Genomic DNA, 21960 nt, shown 5'->3' with positions numbered 1-21960 from the left:
ACCTCTAGGAATGATGAGAGCATAGACCGGCTAGAATGGTCACAGGTAGGAGTGACGGGGCCATACCTGCACCGAGGGTCCCGCAACATAAGGGGGCTTCCTCCTGAGAGATAAGTCTCTGCTCTAAGTTAGGGGGGACCAGATCTTGCACAGAGGGGGCCTCTTCTACACACGGCTACAATTAGGACCTGGGAGCAGGACGCGCTGTCACACAAGGTTAGTAATACTGTGCGGTACATTTAATACGTAAGGGGAGTTATTCCAAGCTACCACTTGCATACTTGAAACTACATGCCATTCCTAACATTGTTATCCCCGTCATTTAATGAATCTTCTCTGGTGGACGTGGATCAGATCCCTGGAGACCACTCACGCTGTAAATCATATTTTATCAGGGGCTCAATAAAAAGAAAGTGAAGAGTTTCATATAGTCGGCCACAGACGGTGGTGACCACATGGGAAAACTTTCCCTCCACCCCGTCCTCCTACTGCAGACGAGACATCACAAAGTCTATGCGTCCCTAAATAAAAGAACACAGCTACAGTGTGTGTGTGTGTGTGTGTGTATATATGTGTATGTGTATATTATATATATATATATATATATATATATATATATATATATATATATATATATATATATATATATATTAGCTGTAGTACCCGGGCGTTGCTCTGGATAGCAACTGTCCCCCCAGTGTATCTGTCCCCCGTGTCTCCCTCAGTCCCCCGTGTCTCCCCTTTGTCTCTGTCCCCCGTGTCTCCCCTTTGTCTCTGTCCCCCGTGTCTCCCTCAGTCCCCCCTGTGTCTCCCTCAGTCCCCCCTGTGTCTCCCTCAGTCCCCCCTGTGTCTCCCTCAGTCCCCCCTGTGTCTCCCTCAGTCCCCCCTGTGTCTCCCTCAGTCCCCCCTGTGTCTCCCTCAGTCCCCCGTGTCTCCCTCAGTCCCCCGTGTCTCCCTCAGTCCCCCGTGTCTCCCTCAGTCCCCCGTGTCTCCCTCAGTCCCCCGTGTCTCCCTCAGTCCCCCGTGTCTCCCTCAGTCCCCCGTGTCTCCCTCAGTCCCCCGTGTCTCCCTCAGTCCCCCGTGTCTCCCTCAGTCCCCCGTGTCTCCCTCAGTCCCCCGTGTCTCCCTCAGTCCCCCGTGTCTCCCTCAGTCCCCCGTGTCTCCCTCAGTCCCCCGTGTCTCCCTCAGTCCCCCGTGTCTCCCTCAGTCCCCCGTGTCTCCCTCAGTCCCCCGTGTCTCCCTCAGTCCCCCGTGTCTCCCTCAGTCCCCCGTGTCTCCCTCAGTCCCCCGTGTCTCCCCTTTGTCTCTGTCCCCCGTGTCTCCCCTTTGTCTCTGTCCCCCGTGTCTCCCCTTTGTCTCTGTCCCCCGTGTCTCCCCTTCGTCTCTGTCCCCCGTGTCTCCCTCAGTCCCCCGTGTCTCCCTCTGTCCCCCGTGTCTCCCTCTGTCCCCCGTGTCTCCCCTTTGTCTCTGTCCCCCGTGTCTCCCCTTTGTCTCTGTCCCCCGTGTCTCCCCTTCGTCTCTGTCCCCCGTGTCTCCCTCAGTCCCCCGTGTCTCCCTCAGTCCCCCGTGTCCCCCGTGTCTCCCTCAGTCCCCCGTGTCTCCCTCTGTCCCCCGTGTCTCCCTCTGTCCCCCGTGTCTCCCTCTGTCCCCCGTGTCTGTCTCTGTCCCCCGTGTCTGTCTCTGTCCCCCGTGTCTGTCTCTGTCCCCCGTGTCTGTCTCTGTCCCCCGTGTCTGTCTCTGTCCCCCGTGTCTGTCTCTGTCCCCCGTGTCTGTCTCTGTCCCCCGTGTCTGTCTCTGTCCCTCTCTCTTTTCTGTTTCTCTCTCTCTCTGTCTCTACCGACATCTTATTACCTCACACATAAGCTTCTTATACTAACAATGTCCTTTGTTCCTATAGCAACTAATCACAGCTCCTATTAATGACCTGTAGTTCCAGGCTCCATTCACTTTAATGGAGGCAGCTTTTTGGAGAGTAACTAAAGCACGGGGTTCAATTTTCCTGTCAAAACATAGTCTATGACGTTCCCTGAGTCACATGAGGAGTCTGTGCAAAATGTTGTGATTGTAAATGTGACGGTGCGGATTCCTTTAGCGGACACACACACACATACACACTTGAATAACAAGAGTCTGATGAGCCAAGGTGCAAGATATGGATGTGCCCTGTTCCCTCTGCACATTGGTCAGATGTGTGGGCACTTGTAGTGTTCTAAACCCTATAAAGACATGTGTTGCCCTGCACCTCTCCCCCATTATGTAGCAGTGTTCCCCATTCTAGGTCCTTTACAGATATTTATGCCTCCCATTCTGGTATATATGACCCCAATCCAGGCATATATATCCCCCATCTTAGTATATTGTCCCCATCCTGGTATATATAGTCCCTCATCCCGGACCTATTCCAGGTATACACATCCCCCCATCCAGGTTTATTGGCCCCTATCCTGAGCCCCATCCTGGTATATATGTCCCTGATCCTAGTATATATGGCCCCCCCATTCTAGTATATTGTCTTGGTTTATATGTCACCCACCTGGGCCCATCATGGTATATATGTTCTCCATTTTGGGACTCATCCTTGTATATAGCTCCTCCCATCCTGGACCCCTTCCAGGAATATATGTCTCCGAACCTGGTAAATATGTCCCCCATCCTGGTCTATATGTGCCCAATCCTGGTATATATGTATCCCATACTGGGCCCCTTCCAAGTATTTATATTCCCCAGCCTGGTACATATATCCCCCATCCTGGGCCCATTCTGGTATACATGTCCCCTATCCTGGTATATATGTCCACCTCTGGTATCCATGTTCCTTGTTCTGCCTCTGCATTAAAAAATAAAATACATTCTACTCCCCTTCCTGCACTGCACTTTACTACAGCCTGCAGCTTCCATCGGCGTGCACGCCATGGTGCATGATGTCACTGCAATGCTCCCTCAGTCATGGGCATGCAGACTTCAGCTGATGGCCTCTGATTGACTGGTGGCGTGTATTGCGGCGCAGCGACTTGATGAGTCTCTGTGCCGCAATATTCTTCAGCTGAATGTGCGTCCTTGGACGCACATACAGCTGGAGTAGATGCTGGGGTCGGCAGCCCCCCTGTAGCATGGGCCCAATCATGATCTCTGCGACTGCAATCATTGTGATGCCAATTCCTTCCATCTCAGTAACGTTTTCTGATCCATAGAAGCATCTTTTTTCGCACTCATAAGTCTACAATGATTAAAAAGATGACATTTTGAGATATTTATAGCGGTGCTTGAAAGTTTGCAAACCCATTCGAATTTTTAATTTTTCTGCAGAAATTTTACTTAAAATTAAATTACATTTTCACACAAGTCCTAAAAGTAGAAAAAGAACTAAATCAAACAAGTAAATATTAGACTTTGTAATTTTGTTTACTGAGGAAAATGATCCAATATCAAAATGTCAGAGAGTAGCAAAAGTATGTAAACCTTGAGGATTGACGTTAAATTTGCAAGCGAGATAAGAGTCTACTGTTTTCACTCAATCAGGTGCGATTTGGCGACATGTTTTATTTAAAGAACTGGGATTTATCACAGACTGATTTTCACAATACATTTGTGGAAACATCATGGTACGAACAACAGAAATTTCTGAGGACTTCAGAAGAATTGTTCATCTGGCTGGAAAAGGTTACAAACTATCTTTAAAGAGTTTGGACTCCATCAATACGCAGTCGGACAAATCGTGTACAAATGGAGGAAATTCAAGATCATTACCACCCTTCTCATAAGTGGTCAACCAACGAAGGTCACTCCAAGATCAAAGGATTATAATAGTCCAGAGGTCACAAAGGAACCCAAGGTAACTTCTAAGCAACTAAAGGCCTCTCTCACATTAACGTTCATAAGTCCACTGAACAAAAATAGTGTGCATGGCAGAACTGTCTGCAATATACAAGCCAGGTGTTGGTGTAACACCGGCATTCCGTACACTAACCGACATGGACGCTGGCGTACTCGCTGTGCTGCACCTCCACCAAGCTATTCCTTTTCTCCTGTACCTGCCACGGTTCCCAGCTCCCAAGCCCTGCGTTCTCCACTTGAGTTCCCTGTTCGAGCGCTTAGGTTGCACGCCCTCTCTGTTTCTTAAAGGCGCAGTGAGTGCACACCTGATGTGTTTCCAGCCTAGTGCTGGGAAGAGCCAGGTGACACCTGATGTGTCCTCAGACTATCACTGGGGAGTACCAGGTATTTAAGGCACCCACCCCTATTAGGAGGTGCCTGAGCAATAGTTTCCTGTAGCTAGTGCGCCCTGTGGCTGCAAACTCGATGTCTGGTCCCTGGATCATGCTCCAGATTTGATACTTGCCTGTATGCCTGAGGTGTTCCTGATTCCATACCCAAACCAATTCAGAGTGCCTGAACCTGCTCGAATGTATCGGGTCCCTTCCTGATCCTGGTTCCCGATTCTATTCCTGATTGCATTTCTGGTTCTCGGTTCCAACCAGATTCCATTTCTCATCCATTCCTGGTTCCAGCCTGAGTTCCTGACCCTGTTTCTGGTTCCAGTCCCAAAGTTCCCGTTCCTTTGTCCTAGTACCAGAATGTGTTTGTTCTTGTGTCCCCGGTACCAGCCGGAGTTCCTGTATCTGTTCCAGTATACCAATATCGGCCCTTCTTCCTGCCTGTACCTGAACCTGATCCAATCTCATCTGTACCAAATTCCACCCTGCCGGTCATCCCGATCCTGTTCCAGGAGAGGCTCTACTCCATCTGGCCTGTTTCCATCAGTGCCAGCTTCTGCAGATCTAGGGATTGCTTTGGAATGGTACCTGGTGTCTACCGGCAGCCAAAGCTAATCTCACTGATTTAGTCCTATAAAAATATTATGGAAAGACCTGAATCAAGCAGTTCATAGGAGAAACCCACCAACACCACAGAGGTGGAGATGTTTTGTAGGGAGGAACAGGCTAAAATTCCTACAAGCCGATATGCAGGACTAATCAGCAATCACTGGAAATGTTTAGATGGTGTACAAGGAGGTCACACCAGATACTGAGAGTAAAGGTTCACATACTTTTGTCACTTACAATCATGTAATATTGGACCAGTTTTCTAAAAAAAAAAAAGCCAAAATCTAGTATTGTTGACTCAATTGCTTCATTTGGTTCTTTACACACTGTTGAGACTTGCGTGAAAAACCATGACGTTTTAAGACAAATTTAAGCAGAAATTTGAAAAATTCTGAAGGTTTCACAAACTTTCAAGCACCACTGTATATATACATAAGGCAATGAGTTAATTTTAAAGGACTCGTTCCATGGTACTTGCTCCATTCAAGCCTTGAACAATACACAACGTCTTTGAACTTAGAACACAATAGTGCCCACTGCCCGTAGACAACCACTGAGGGAGTTATGTGCCGAAACGGTCTGATAAGTCCTCGTTACCCAAAAGAAGATACATACGGGTACAACTGCTCGATTGTTTATAGGCTCCACAGACCCATCAAAGACTTGGTCAACCAAAATGTTTTTATTGGGCCCATACCTGTCCGTTCTTTATGTTTGATGGTACATAGGTTTCCAGTTTGATCTTCATCTGGAAGACTTTTTTTGAGTAAATTTGTCATTAAAATTTGTATCTGAAAAACTCAATTCCTTTCAAACATGTCAAGATATACTAAGCAGTCCAAGGGAATCCAAGACAGTGTGAACATGTCTTTAAAGCAGATACTTTGGGGAGATCCACCAATAATCTTGGTACAGCGTATGCCCCAATACCCTCAGATGTCAGTTATCGTGTGCGAAACATGGGTTGTAAGCTGACCAATCCTTTCTCTTGATTCCCTGGGATATAAGAATACTATACCTAATGGTATGAGATTTTTGGGTAAATCTAATTTTGGTGGATCTGCTAAAAATCGAATATCTATGGCCCACCATAGATCTTAGATTGAAAGCAGATCACTCCAAATTTGGATTGACTTGCCATCTGTTTGGCTAAGTAGTCAACCAACTGTCTCCCGACTGTCGCACACCAATTGAAGATATGGGTTAACAGTTTGGTTGCTATGAAGAGATGGGTTAACAGTTTGGTTGCTACCAAATGATCAACCTATGACCATATTAAAGGGATTAACATTTATTAACCATCTACAAGATAGATCATAAACGAATGACCCCTCGATCAATCCAGAGAATAGGAGGCCAAAAATCTCGTGAATGGAGCAGTAGTGAGTATGTGCGACCACTACTCCTATAGACAAGGATAGAGAGGTGGTCGCACATGCTACTGCTTTCTTTCAATGATATTTAGGACTACTGTTCTCATACATTTCTGACTTATTTTGTGGAGGGGATATTATTTATAAAGACATCGCCTTTAAGGCATCCCATTATTGTTGAACAGTATGTAATATTTATTTTTTTCTCTTATCCCTTACAGAAACATTTCTCTGATGAATGCAAATTTAAGGAAACGCTTCTTCCCAATAACTATAATGCATATGAATCGAGACGTTACCCTGGAATGTACATAGCGCTGAGCAAGAATGGAAAGACTAAAAAGGGGAACCGAGCATCTCCGACAATGACACTGACACATTTCCTGCCTCGGATCTGACAGCAGCGGATCTTGAGAAACTCTCGGTAAAGAGCACCTAACTATGAGAAATCCTAGCGAAAGAGCACCTAACCATGAGAAATTCTCAGAAAGGAGCTTCTAATTTTGAAAAAAACTCGAAAAGAAGCCTCCGAACATGAGAAATTCTCAGAAGAGAGCATTTGACCTTGTGAAATTCTCAAAAAGGAGAATCAAACCTTGAGAAGCTCTCGGAAAAGAGCACCATACCTTGAGAAATCATTGGAAAGGAGGAGCGGACCTTAAAAAATCCTCGGGAAAGAGCAAGTTAACCTTGAGAAATTCTCAGAAAGGAGCTTCTGATCTTGAAAAATCCTTGGAAAGAAGCATCAAACCATGAGAAATCTTTGGAAAAGAGCATGTGTCTTTGAGAAATCCTTGGAGAGGAACACCATACTTGAGAAATTCTTGGAAAGGAGCATCAGACCTTGAGAAACTCTCGGAAAGGAGCACCAGATCTTGAGAAATCCATGAAAACAAAAGCACCGGACCTTGAGAAATTCTTAGAAAAAAAAGCTTTCATCTGTGAGAAATCCTTAGACTGGAATTTCTAACCTTGAGAAATCCTTGGAAAGGAGCTTCTAACTTTGAAAAATCCTTGGAAAGAAGTTTCTAACTTTGAGAAATCCTTGGAAAGGAGCTTCTGACCTTGAGAAATCCTTGGAAAGAAGTTTCTAACTTTGAGAAATCCTTGGAAAGGAGCTTCTAACCTTGAGAAAGCCTTGGAAAGGAGCTTCTAACCTTGAGAAAGCCTTGGAAAGAAGTTTCTAACGTTGAGAAATCCTTGGAGGGGAGCTTTTAACCTTAAGAAATTTTCGGAAAAGAGCATTCGACTAAGAAATCCTTGGGAAAAAAAAGCTTTTGAGGTTCAGAAATTACTGGAAAGGAGTTAAGGAGCTTTTGACCCTGAGAAATTCTCGGAAAGGAGCTGTGGGAAGAAAGAACTATGTGCACTTTCAAAAAGCTTTAAAGAGCTAATGTAAAATATTTTATTTAATAATTTAAGTCTGTATATACGGTCCAGGAAGATTTAATTTATAGCTGAAGACTTTTGTATTTACTGTAATATTTTATTCCTTTGTTTTTGCTTTGTTGGAGGAGGGTAAAATAGTCTATTAACTCATAAGCTGCTGGATGGGCCTGCAATGTGTTGCTATGCAATGTGCAGTATTGGTGCCATTGTTGAGCTGCTATTCACTACTCCAGGTTTTTGTACTGTTTACAGGCCGTACACATCGGCTCACGCGTGTGCGGATTTTTTTTATATTCTCAGCTACAGCAGATAAGGTGAAACAAGCGTTCGACTGAAGCTGCCAATATGGTTACCTCTGGCTAAGTTACTATGAGGCTGCGGCTGGGTCAGTTTACGTCTTATAGAAGGTGCGGGGGCAAGAGGACGACTCCGAAATCTGTTTTTAGATCTGTCACTGCTGAACTCTGAACTTCTCCAGCAGTCAATCTTAGTCACATCGACAAGGAGCACATGTCCTTTAACCCCTTCATAGAACGGCACTTCACAACCGTGTTAAATTATCTGCCTTAATAAGTGACGTGATTAGAAAAAAGGGGCAAAAACATCAGAGCTTTGGCCGTACATAGGACTTGTCTTCGATCTGATTGACATTTTGATTTTCTTATAGATCAGGGTGCTGGTCCTTAAAGGGTTGTCTCAATAAAAAATAACTATAAATACACATACTCCCTATTCACAGCATAAGTGATAATTGTATCCTGGGACCCCTATCCATCCTGAGAAAGGGGTCCCAAAGGCCCATGTGAGAATTGAGTGATAGTGAGCATGTGCGACCACCACTCCTATAGACGGTGAATGGAGCGGTACTGAGCATGTGCGACCACCACTCCTATAGATGGTGAATGGAGCGGTACTGAGCGTGTGCGACTACCGCTCCATTCACTTGCAATAGGAGTGGTGGTCGCACATGCTCAGTACCGCTCCATTCACCGTCTATAGGAGTGGTGGTCACATACGCTCACTACCGCTCCATTCACCATCTATAGGAGTGGTGGTCGCACACGCTCACTACTGCTCTGTTCACCGTCTATAGGAGTGGTGGTCACACATGTTCACTACATCTCCATTCACCATCTATAGGAGTGGTGGTCACACACACTCACTACCGCTCCATTCACCATCTATAGGAGTAGTGGTCGCACACGCTCACTACTGCTCTGTTCACCGTCTATAGGAATGGTGGTCACACATGTTCACTACATCTCCATTCACCACCTATAGGAGTGGTGGTCACACACACTCACTACATCTCCATTCACCGTCTACAGGAGTGGTGGTAGCACATGCTCAGTACCGCTCCATTCACCATCTATAGGAGTGGTGGTCGCACATCACCAGTACCGCTCCATTGACCATCTATAGGAGTGGTGGTCACACACGCTCAGTACCGCTCCATTCACCATCTATAGGAGTGGTGGTCGCACAGGCTCAGTACCGCACCATTCACGGTCTTCACTGATGATAATTTATTGTACAGCCCCTTTAACAGGGCGCACAAGACATATTAGTGACCATGGTGCCCAAAATGTTTTTCTTGTCGATTGTACTAGATATCATCAACAACCATCATGACGTCTTCGGTCACCCAGAGGCATAGCTAGATTTTCTCCTGGCAAGTGCCCTTTAGGCCCTGGGATCTGTGCCCTTGTAGCCACCTTTGTACAGATTGTAAAAAAAAAAAAAAAAAAAAAAGGTTATAGATCAGAGCAGGACACAAAGCAGCTTTTTCAGAATGTGAGGGTATGAGAGCGCCCGACACTGAGCGATACTTGTAGGTTATGGATATGGTGATGTCATAAGTTGGATGATGTCATGAGTCTTTACGGAGAACGTTATTTTTTCTATAAGAGGATTTCTGCTGATTTCTTATGTTCATTCCCTTTAAAAATATTGACCGTCTACCTCACTTTCTAGTCGGAGGACTTATACTGTTGTTCCCCGTCCCAGAGTCCTCAATTTTTCCATATGTGGCCAAATACACTGTAGGTAGCAGCCCGAGCTGGCTATTTCAGCCTTGTCACGTTTCAGCTATCTTTACCCTGCGACTTACTTTTAGTAAGGATAATCATGGTAAAAATATTTGCAGGCAGCTGTTGGTCCGCGCTATATGGTCATCAAGTAACCTTATATTTTTCATTATATACTCTGCAAACCTTCAGCCCGTTATTGGTGACTGGAGTGTTATAAAACCGCTGCCAGTGCAAAAATACTTTCTAAATCCCTCTCAATCCAGGATTGGTTTGGTTTATGGGCTGGAATATTGTATATCACTGATCGCTAGAACAGGATATTTACTGATGTGCTACTTTAATTGCCAAATTCTTACTTACATTCCGCACTAACTCTTCCCTTCTGTAATATCCAACTCCAGTTCCCGACACTGCTGCTTAAAGAATCAGGTGATTTTTTACTGTTTTTAGACCCCTGTGCAAATACTAATGTGTATATAACGTGCATAGGTAAGGCTTGGTTCACACTTTACAAGTATGGTTTTGAGGTTTTTTGCTGCTATTAGTTTTTTTTTATCTTAATAGTAATTGGAGTTTTTAGTTTATTTTTTTGTGCTGGGGAGAATTTAATATTTTGGAAGCGACCGTTACCCTAAGATTTAGCTAAATAATTACCGTTAGGATTATGCTCTAATCCCAAAATGGAAGAGCGCATTACCTGACCGTCTTCCACGGGTTATGCGCTGACCGCGCTCCTCATTCTCTAAATGGTGACATCACCAATATTGGGTATGCAGATCCTACGGAGGAGATGTTCCGATTGTTTTGTGCATGCGCCGGATGAGAATCCAGCGCATGCGCCGACTGATAAGTTGCGAGTTGGGGTTTTTGTTTTGTCTGGAGCCTGCACATTGTAGCAGGTCTTGGAGTTTGAGCGACGCATGCTGGTTTGGAGGACTAAGTATAGTAAAAACTATCAAAAGCAGAAACCTTATGAGCAGGTAGAAAATGGAAAAAAAAAAAAAACTATCGAAGGTTCTTTTTTACTTGATGGAAGCATTTGCCAGTGATAGGTTGGAAAACCCTTTAATAACTGAATATTGCATTCATTTTTTTTACTGTTTTTTTTATTTATAGTATAATATTTTTTTTAATTATTATTATTATACTATAAATAATAAAAAAATCAGTAAAAAAAATGAATGCAATATTCAGTTATTAAAGGGTTTTCCAACCTATCACTGGCAAATGCTTCCATCAAGTAAAAAAATAACCTTCAGTAGTTTGGTTTTTTTTTATTTTAGTATATATTTTTTTGCAATAGTAATTAGTTTTATTAATAAAAATTCTAAGTTTTTTGGGAGGAGAGAAATGTAATACAATGTAAGCCGTGGGATGCAAAGATTCGGTAAAATACGTAGTGTAATGCTGCGTGCCCACGATCAGTGTTTGCAGTGTTTTGGATGTAGCGTGTTTTCATTGCGTCCAAAACGCTGCGTTGCACAGTACAAGCATCGTGGATGGAATTTCTAGAAATCTCATGTCCCCTGTGCGTGTATGGCCCACAGCGAAAACTGACCTGCGGTGCGGCTTTCTGAGCCACAGCATGCCAATTCTTTGTTGCAGAGACACAATCGTCCTCTGTAGGGAGTACTCAAGTGAGAGACCGCAGCGAGCGAACCCTGATTGTGGGCGCAAGCAGCTGCGGTCTTCTGCATTCTCCTGCGGAGGAGACTCTCGGCCCGCCACATCGGGTCCTGACCATGGGCACGTACCCTAAGGATTCCGCTCCAGTCCCAAGATCGGAGCGCGCCATCATGAGCATTTTTCACTGTTTTTCTTCTTCTGATCACGTGCCAAGTGCTCTTCTCAATCTTTTCTACCTGTTCTCTTAATGGTCATAATACCAGAAAGTTATCTCACAATCCAAGGGCAAATCCTACGGAGAAGACATGGATTAATCTTGCGCATGCGCTGGATGAGAGTTCAGCGCATGCACATATTGACAGCACAAGGTGATGTAGGTGTCAATGACAGCAAGTCAGAGGTATGAATGCTTGGTTTGGATGGCTAAGCAGAGCGGAAATGCTGAAAGTGGGAAGTATAGGAAAAGTAACTGGCTGGAGGTGGGTATAGAAAGAAGGACAGGAAGAATAGGGAAAAAAATACTGGCAAGTTTATTTTTAGAAGGTTTGGCAACTGTCTATTTTGAGTCTATTTTTACTAAATGGCAGCATCTTCGCTTGTTTTTAGACAAAAGTATTTTGGAGTTAAGGGGGTCCCCCTTAACGGATTATAATTGAGGGATTGAGCTGTATTTGCAGAAGCAGAAGTTGTAACATTTTGCAATTTTTGATTCACGTAAAACAAAGACTTTTAATGATTTCTATTACGTTGTTTTTTTCTTTTTAGTGTGAACCCAGATTAGGTGCCAAGGTACTAATATTTCTCTATATAAGGTACAATGGTCACGCCGCGGCGGCCATTGGAGCCAATCTTTGCAGGTTTGTACGGTTTCTTAGCAATGCGACTGCAGCATTAACCCCTCAAGAGAAAGCAGTTTACAATGCTCTGTGATTTGTCTGTAGTTTTATACAGGTGTTCCTCGATATCGTGATGTATGTGCTGTGCACAACACAATGCGTAATAAAGAATATGTTTCCATTGCATATGTTTATTGATTCCAAGATGAAAGCATTCCTGACGAGGACAGACATGGCAACCATTGCCCCCTTTCCATAAAGGTTCTGCAGTTTTTAGATAGATGCCATCAGGTCGGCCTTGTAATCACTGTTTAAACTGCACGTGTATATGCAAACTAGATTGCATCCTGTTCTTTGTTTCTGTGGAAGTGTTAATGGTCACGTTTTACAGTGTTTACCAAAAAAATAGCTACAATCAGCAGACCTAAAATTCCACAACCAACTGCAAAGAAAAATTTAGCTTTTTTTTTAGCTTTTTTTATTAGGATTCAAAAACCACTACAAAGTATACAAAGCACACCTAAAAGTGTAATAAAAAAAACAAAAAAAAAAAACACGAAGTCTAATTTCAAAAACTTAGATTTGCTAAATTTGACTTCTTTTCTTTTATTTCTTTGGTTTCTTAAGGCCCTGTCACACTAAGCAACATCGCTAGCAACATCGCTGCTAACGAACAACTTTTGTGACGTAGCAGCGATGTTGCTAGTGATGTCGCTGTGTGTGACATCCAGCAACAACCTGGCCCCTGCTGTGAGGTCGTTGGTTGTTGCTGAATGTCCTGGGCCATTTTTTAGTTGTTGCTCTTCCGCTGTGAAGCACAGATCGCTGTGTGTGACAGCGAGACAGCAACAACTAAATGTGCAGGCAGCAGGAGCCGGCTTCTGCGGAGGCTGGTAACCACAGTAAACATCGGGTAACCAAGAAGCCCTGTCCTTGGTTACCCGATATTTACCTTTGTTACCAGCCTCCGCCGCTCTCACTGTCAGTGCCGGCTCCTGCTCTGTGCACATGTAGCTGCAGGACACATCGGGTTAATTAACCCAATGTGTGCTGTAGCTAGGAGAGCAGGGAGCCAGCGCTAAGCATTGTGCGCTGCTCCCTGCTCTGTGCACATTTAGCTGCAGTACACATTGGGTAATTAACCCGATGTGTGCTGTAACTAGGAGAGCAGGGAGCCAGCGCTAAGCGGTGTGCGCTGCTCCCTGCTCTGTGCAGCTGCACCCTGTACTCTATACCCTATATATGTACCCTGTGCAGCTGCACCCTGCTCTGTGCACATTTAGCTGCAGTACACATCGGGTAATTAACCCGATGTGTGCTGTAACTAGGAGAGCAGGGAGCCAGCGCTAAGCAGTGTGCGCTGCTCCCTGCTCTCTGCACGTGTAGCTGCGTGCGCTGGTAACCAAGGTAAATATCGGGTTGGTTACCCGATATTTACCTTAGTTACCAAGCGCAGCATCTTCCACGCGGCGCTGGGAGCTGGTCACTGGTTGCTGGTGAGCTCACCAGCAACTCGTGTAGCGACGCTCCTGCGATCCCTGCCAGGTCAGGTTGCTGGTGGGATCGCTGGAGCGTCGCAGTGTGACATCTCACCAGCAACCTCCTAGCAACTTACCAGCGATCCCTATCGTTGTTGGGATCGCTGGTAAGTTGTTTAGTGTGACTGGACCTTTAGTGTTCAGTATTTCTTCATACCCTTGGACGAGGAGGAGTCTCATCCACTGGGCCCCTTTTACTTACACCTTTGGTCCACATGTATCATAGGTCTTTAACCTGTAGTACATGTACTCCGAGGGGTACACCGCCACCTTTATAGAGGGTGCTTACACTGTCCTCATTTTCTGCTGTCAATAGTCACTTCAATGTGGGATAAATATACTCTAGTAGCCTGGAAAGTTCTACACGCCAACAGAGGGAGGGAATGATATAGAAATTTATATTATATATATTATATAAATAAAAAAGAACAAAATAAAGTATTTATTGTATGAGATGGTATACATGGAGCTTGTGAGACCATGTTCACACTGGCCATAAGACAAAGAGCAGTGTTTCTCAACTCCAGTCCTCAAGACCCACCAACAGATCAGGTTTTCCTGAATAATTCCATCACCTGTGCAACATTTAGGAAATCCTGAAAACATGATCTGTTGGTGGGTCTTGAGGACTGGAGTTGAGAAACACTGACAAAGAGAAACCAAGGAAAAAATGGTGAAAACATACCCTGCTGTAACTAAATAAAAGCATAGTGCATATAACATAGGGTACTTCGTAAACACTGTTTTTGATCAAAAAAAGCATAAAGCTATCCCACCAAATGTCAAGGTGTACCCAGTTGGGATAGTACCTACACTCTCTAATATTAAAACCTTACCATGGGTCTAAAATAGGCCTCAATGTGGCTAAGGACTGAGAGCGACCGGGTCCCAACAGGACACACACAGTCAGGGGGATTCACAGAATGAAATGTCCAGCTCGCTGAGAAGGGGGTCACTCCCTGTTTGTACTGAATACAAAAAAACTACATAAAAACAAAAAAGTGAGCCGGAGTATGAGAGAATATATATATATATATATATATATATATATAAAGAGAGAGAGAGAGAGATATATATATATATATATATATATATATATATATATATATATATATATATATATATATATACACACACACACACACACACACACACACAGTACAGACCAAAAAAGTTTGGTCACACCTTCTCATTCAAAGAGTTTTCTTTATTTTCATGACTGATTCACATTGAAGGCATCAAAACTATGAATTAACACATGTGGAATGAAATACTTAAAAAAAAAAAAAAGTGTGAAACAACTGAAAATGTGTCTTATTTTCCCTTTCGCCCATGACAGCACCACCTGAAAGATAGGTTGTGCCATCATGGCCTTCTGAAAATCCCATTACCGGTAAGTAATTAAGATTATTCTAGGTTCTTCACAGTAGCCGCCTTTTGCTTTGATTACCGCTTTGCACGCTCTTGGCATTCTCTTGATGAGCTTCAAGAGGTCGTCACCGGAAATGGTCTTCACTTCACAGGTGTTCTCTGTCAGATTTAATAAGTGGGATTTCTTGCCTTATAAATGGGGTTGGGGCCATCAGTTGTGTTGTGCAGAAGTCTGGTGCATATACAGCTGATAGTCCTACTGAATAGACTGATAGACTTTGTATTATGGCAAGAAAAAAGCAGCTAAGTAACAAAAAACGAGTGGCCATCATTATTTTAAGAAATGAAGATCAGTCAGTCCAAAAAATTGGGAAAACTTTGAAAGTGTCCCCAAGTGCAGTGGAAAAAAAACATCAAACTCTACATAGAAACTGGCTCACATGAGGACCGCCCCAGGAAAGGAAGACCAAGAGTCACCTCTGCTGCAGAGGATAAGTTTATCCGAGTCACCAGCCTCAGAAATCGCAGGTTAACAGCAGCTCAGATTAGAGACCAGGTCAATACCACACAGAGTTCTAGCAGCAGACACATCTCTAGAACAGCTGTTAAGAGGAGACACTGTGCAGCAGCCTTCATGGTAAAATAGCTGCTAGGAAACCCACTGCTAAGGACAGGCAACAAGCAGAAGAGACTTGTTTGGGCTAAAGAACACAATGAATGGACATTAGACCAGTGGAAATCTGTGCTTTGCTCTGATGAGTCCAAATTTGAGATTTTTTGATCCAACCACCGTGTCTTTGTGCGATGCAGAAAAGGTGAACGGATGGACTCTACATGGCTGGTTCCCACCGAGAAGCATGGTGGAGGAGGTGTGATGGTATGGGGGGGTGCTTTGCTGGTGACACTGTTGTGGATTTATTCAAAATTGAAGGCATACAGAACCAGCATGGCTACCACAGCATCTTGCAGCGGCATGCTATTCCATCCGGTTTGCGTTTAGTTGGACCATCATTTATTTTTCAACAGGACAATGACCCCAAACACACCTCCAGGCTGTGTAAGGGCTATTTGACTAAGAAGGAGAGTGATGGGTGCTACGCCAGATGACCTGCCCTCCACAGTTATCAGACCTGAACCCAATCGAGATGGTTTGGGGTGAGCTGGACCGCAGAGTGAAGGCAAAAGAGCCAACAAGTGCTAAGCATCTCTGGGAACTCCTTCAAGACTGTTGGAAAATCATTTCCGGTGACTACCGCTTGTAGTTCATCAAGAGAATGCCAAGAGTGTGCAAAGCAGTAATCAAAGAAAAAGGTGGCAACTTTGAAGAACCTAGAATATAAGACATATTTTCAGTTGTATCACACTTTGTTGTTAAGTATTTCATTCCACATGTGATAATTCATAGTTTTGATGCCTTCAATGTGATTCTACAATTTTCAGTCATGAAAATAAAGAAAACTCTTTGAATGAGGTGTGTCCAAAGTTTTGGTCTGTACTGTGTATACATGTAATATATATATATATATATATATATATATATATATATATATATATATATATATATATATATATTATATTAATATATATATATATATATAATATTTGAGCAGCATAGACGTCACAACTTCAGGGTGCTGTTTAAAATTCTTCAGATTTATTTCAATTCTTAAAATACAGAGGTCCAAACGACTCAGGTACAAAAGGTAAATGCAGGAAACAAAATGCAGATGGGACTACGCGTTTCGGCGGTGTTGTCCGCCTTCCTCACGGTCCAAAACGAAACACGTAGACCCATCTGCGGCTTTTGGGGGGTTTTTTTGCTAGTGGTCATAACCATGGATTCCTAAAGTCCAGCAATGCCCTGAACATGAGGTAAGTGACATAGTGAATCAGAAGAACAATACTTTGCTAATATTATTACACCTAATACATATTGGAAGAGGATCTTGGAGATGGGAATACCCCAAGCTGTCAGAAAACTCATCAGATAACACCAGATCTGAGGCTTCCAGGATTTACAGGTCATAAAAGTCCCTAATTTGTTCTTCAGAGGTAAAGTGATTAGCAGGTCGTCTGTAAGGTACATATGTTAATGGAGTAAACATGAAATCACTCTCCTTAACCTGAGAACACTATGTGAAGTGGTTATGGAGGTGGAGGTGATAAATAGGCGACTATTACGCCCCAGCTACTGTGTTACACCTATGAAAGGCCCAACATGGGGACAAGGGGTGTACACAAGGGGTATTACACCAAAGGTACTATAAAATTACCCCTGGAGTCTCCCTCATACAGAAGCCAAAAAATACAGCATTCATATATTGTAATAAAGTCAACTACTTCCATATCACCACCATGTAACATCCAAAATATTGCCACACCATGTAACATCACAATAAAAGCTTGTAAAAAATAAAATAAAGAACACATAATACCGCAACACAGTGTCTAATAAAACTACTATATACTTCCTAATTAAATCAATGGCATGCTATCTGCTGTCGTCAATTAACTGCAGCTTTAGAAATAGGCAAAAACTGTAATCAAACCGTCTTGAATTTCTAATACCAAAATACAGAGCACAAAAAAGAAAAACATGCTGAAGGTACAGTGCCACAGCACCACCATGCAGGGTCCCAAATACAGAGCACAAAAAAGAAAAACGTGCTGAAGGTACAGTGCCACAGCACCACCACACAGGATCCAAAAAAGAGCCAAATAACTCAAAGAACCCTTGTAAATATTACCGCAGTACAGTGCACAATAAAAAAATGCCGCATAATTCCCATTTATAATAGTGTCATACTCTCAACAATAACATTTGAAGTCTTTAGCCCTTTTATGTTTGTTTGTTTGTTTTTTTTTTATGGTGGTCAAGGGTCTGCGCTATTTATTTAATTTTTGCTTTTAACGAGATTCTACAAGAAGGCGACCACTGAAGAACTGACCAGCCAAACTCTGGGAACTATCAATCCAAGGGTGAGTGTAAAAAGACTCAGCTGTATTTATACTGACAGGTCAAAATTTACATTGTGGCTCTTTCGTGGTGTTCATCTCTCTTAAGAGTGTCCAGGAAAGTGAAGAATGGATTAAAAGCGCCCATGCAAATGAGACAGCTGCTGACCTCACCACCAGTACTCATGCATGCTCAGTTCAGCCGAGCATGCATGTGTTTTCAATGAAGAGGTGAGTAAAGCACTGTCAGACACCTCTATCTACCCTGTAGATAAAATGATTGGGGTGTTGAAATAAGCCTGATCCTTTTTCTCTCTGACATCTATTGGGGGAGGGGGGGACCACATATACACCAGGTAGCCCATAATAGTCTATAGTGAAAACAACCCACTTTAAGATTTCCCATAGAAGCTATAGTAAAGTTAACGTCTTTGCTTGTGTTGTCTACAGATAGGATGCAGGTTATGGTTCCAGAGTGGCAGCAGCGGTCTCTGGGGTCCTCTCCTCTGCTCATACCATTGTTTGCATTGGGGGCTGACGGTGGATGAGCAGATGATGGCTCAGGTGTCCGCTCCATGATGGCCATGGCTGCAGTGTGGGAAAGCAATCCATTGTGAGATGCAGATCGGCTTTTCCTAATGGGGCTCTTGATGTGTGACGGCGGGGGGCGACGACCTGTTTACTCACTACTTACTCCAAGTCTAGGAAGACTGTACTAAAGAGCCAAAAACAAATCACATATGAAGACCCTGCGCTCCCCCCACTGGGACTGCTATTTGCTGTTATTTGTTTATGCCATTGTTGTCAGTAATTGAATTACACTCATTTTACAAATGAATAGCCCGAACTTCCTGAGAGCCCCACACATCAACCCCCTGACCACCAGGGACACAGCCCCGGAGATCTGCAACTTCAACCTACAATTTTCATATGATAGAAGTATATAAAACAGTAAGGAGATACGCTGGCCATACATATCAGAGTATGGGAAATACTGGCCATACATATCAGAGTATGGGATATACTGGCCATACATATCAGAGTATGGGATATACTGGCCATACATATCAGAGTATGGCATATACTGGCCATACATATCAGAGTATGGGATATACTGGCCATACATATCAGAGTATGGGATATACTGGCCATACATATCAGAGTATGGCATATACTGGCCATACATATCAGAGTATGGGATATACTGGCCATACATATCAGAGTATGGGATATACTGGCCATACATATCAGAGTATGGCATATACTGGCCATACATATCAGAGTATGGGATATACTGGCCATACATATCAGAGTATGGGATATACTGGCCATACATATCAGAGTATGGGATATACTGGCCATACATATCAGAGTATGGGATATACTGGCCATACATATCAGAGTATGGGATATACTGGCCATACATATCAGAGTATGGGATATACTGGCCATACATATCAGAGTATGGGATATACTGGCCATACATATCAGAGTATGGCATATACTGGCCATACATATCAGAGTATGGCATATACTGGCCATACATATCAGAGTATGGCATATACTGGCCATACATATCAGAGTATGGGATATACTGTCCATACATATCAGAGTATGGGATATACTGGCCATACATATCAGAGTATGGGATATACTGGCCATACATATCAGTGTATGGGATATACTGGCCATACATATCAGAGTATGGGATATACTGGCCATACATATCAGAGTATGGGATATACTGGCCATACATAGAGTATGGGATATACTGGCCATACATATCAGAGTATGGGATATACTGGCCATACATATCAGAGTATGGGATATACTGGCCATACATATCAGAGTATGGCATATACTGGCCATACATATCAGAGTATGGCATATACTGGCCATACATATCAGAGTATCGCATATACTGGCCATACATATCAGAGTATGGGATATACTGGCCATACATATCAGAGTATGGGATATACTGGCCATACATATCAGAGTATGGGATATACTGGCCATACATATCAGAGTATGGCATATACTGGCCATACATATCAGAGTATGGGATATACTGGCCATACATATCAGAGTATGGGATATACTGGCCATACATATCAGAGTATGGGATATACTGGCCATACATATCAGAGTATGGGATATACTGGCCATACATATCAGAGTATGGGATATACTGGCCATACATATCAGAGTATGGGATATACTGGCCATACATATCAGAGTATGGCATATACTGGCCATACATATCAGAGTATGGGATATACTGGCCATACATATCAGAGTATGGGATATACTGGCCATACATATCAGAGTATGGGATATACTGGCCATACATATCAGAGTATGGGATATACTGGCCATACATATCAGAGTATGGGATATACTGGCCATACATATCAGAGTATGGGATATACTGGCCATACATATCAGAGTATGGGATATACTGGCCATACATATCAGAGTATGGGATATACTGGCCATACATATCAGAGTATGGGATATACTGGCCATACATATCAGAGTATGGGATATACTGGCCATACATATCAGAGTATGGGATATACTGGCCATACATATCAGAGTATGGGATATACTGGCCATACATATCAGAGTATGGCATATACTGGCCATACATATCAGAGTATGGCATATACTGGCCATACATATCAGAGTATGGGATATACTGGCCATACATATCAGAGTATGGGATATACTGGCCATACATATCAGAGTATGGGATATACTGGCCATACATATCAGAGTATGGGATATACTGGCCATACATATCAGAGTATGGCATATACTGGCCATACATATCAGAGTATCGCATATACTGGCCATACATATCAGAGTATGGGATATACTGGCCATACATATCAGAGTATGGGATATACTGGCCATACATATCAGAGTATGGGATATACTGGCCATACATATCAGAGTATGGGATATACTGGCCATACATATCAGAGTATGGGATATACTGGCCATACATATCAGAGTATGGGATATACTGGCCATACATATCAGAATATGGGATATACTGGCCATACATATCAGAGTATGGGATATACTAGCCATACATATCAGAGTATGGGATATACTAGCCATACATATCAGAGTATGGGATATACTAGCCATACATATCAGAGTATGGCATATACTGGCCATACATATCAGAGTATGGCATATACTGGCCATACATATCAGAGTATGGGATATACTGGCCATACATATCAGAGTATGGGATATACTGGCCATACATATCAGAGTATGGGATATACTGGCCATACATAGAGTATGGGATATACTGGCCATACATAGAGTATGGGATATACTGGCCATACATATCAGAGTATGGGATATACTGGCCATACATATCAGAGTATGGCATATACTGGCCATACATATCAGAGTATGGGATATACTGGCCATACATATCAGAGTATGGCATATACTGGCCATACATATCAGAGTATGGGATATACTGGCCATACATATCAGAGTATGGCATATACTGGCCATACATATCAGAGTATGGGATATACTGGCCATACATATCAGAGTATGGGATATACTGGCCATACATATCAGAGTATGGCATATACTGGCCATACATATCAGAGTATGGGATATACTGGCCATACATATCAGAGTATGGCATATACTGGCCATACATATCAGAGTATGGCATATACTGGCCATACATATCAGAGTATGGGATATACTGGCCATACATATCAGAGTATGGGATATACTGGCCATACATATCAGAGTATGGGATATACTAGCCATACATATCAGAGTATGGGATATACTGGCCATACATATCAGAATATGGGATATACTGGCCATACATATCAGAATATGGGATATACTGGCCATACATATCAGAGTATGGGATATACTAGCCATACATATCAGAGTATGGGATATACTGGCCATACATATCAGAGTATGGGATATACTAGCCATACATATCAGAGTATGGGATATACTGG

General features: G+C 43.1%; 1 protein-coding gene and 1 long non-coding RNA gene across 4 annotated transcripts in view; one reads left to right on the top strand and one right to left on the bottom strand.

The window, feature by feature from the left end:
• The window catches only part of FGF4 (fibroblast growth factor 4), a 14925-nt gene extending 6509 nt beyond the window's left edge, over positions 1-8416 (top strand). Inside the window, exon 3 of the mRNA XM_075325488.1 lies at positions 6418-8416. Within this exon, the coding sequence (XP_075181603.1) occupies positions 6418-6594 (177 nt within the window). The 3' untranslated portion in view covers positions 6595-8416. The remainder of the gene's footprint in view (positions 1-6417) is intronic.
• LOC142254623 (uncharacterized) overlaps positions 1-21960 on the bottom strand; it is a 253831-nt gene that overhangs the window by 186559 nt on the left and 45312 nt on the right. The gene's annotated exons all lie outside the window — the stretch shown is intronic.

The sequence above is a fragment of the Anomaloglossus baeobatrachus genome, chromosome 10 (genome assembly GCF_048569485.1).
Source record: "Anomaloglossus baeobatrachus isolate aAnoBae1 chromosome 10, aAnoBae1.hap1, whole genome shotgun sequence".
In the NCBI taxonomy this organism is placed as follows: Eukaryota; Metazoa; Chordata; class Amphibia; order Anura; family Aromobatidae; genus Anomaloglossus; species Anomaloglossus baeobatrachus.
Note: the sequence above shows the minus strand (reverse complement) of the source record. Positions and strands in the feature narration are given on the sequence as shown.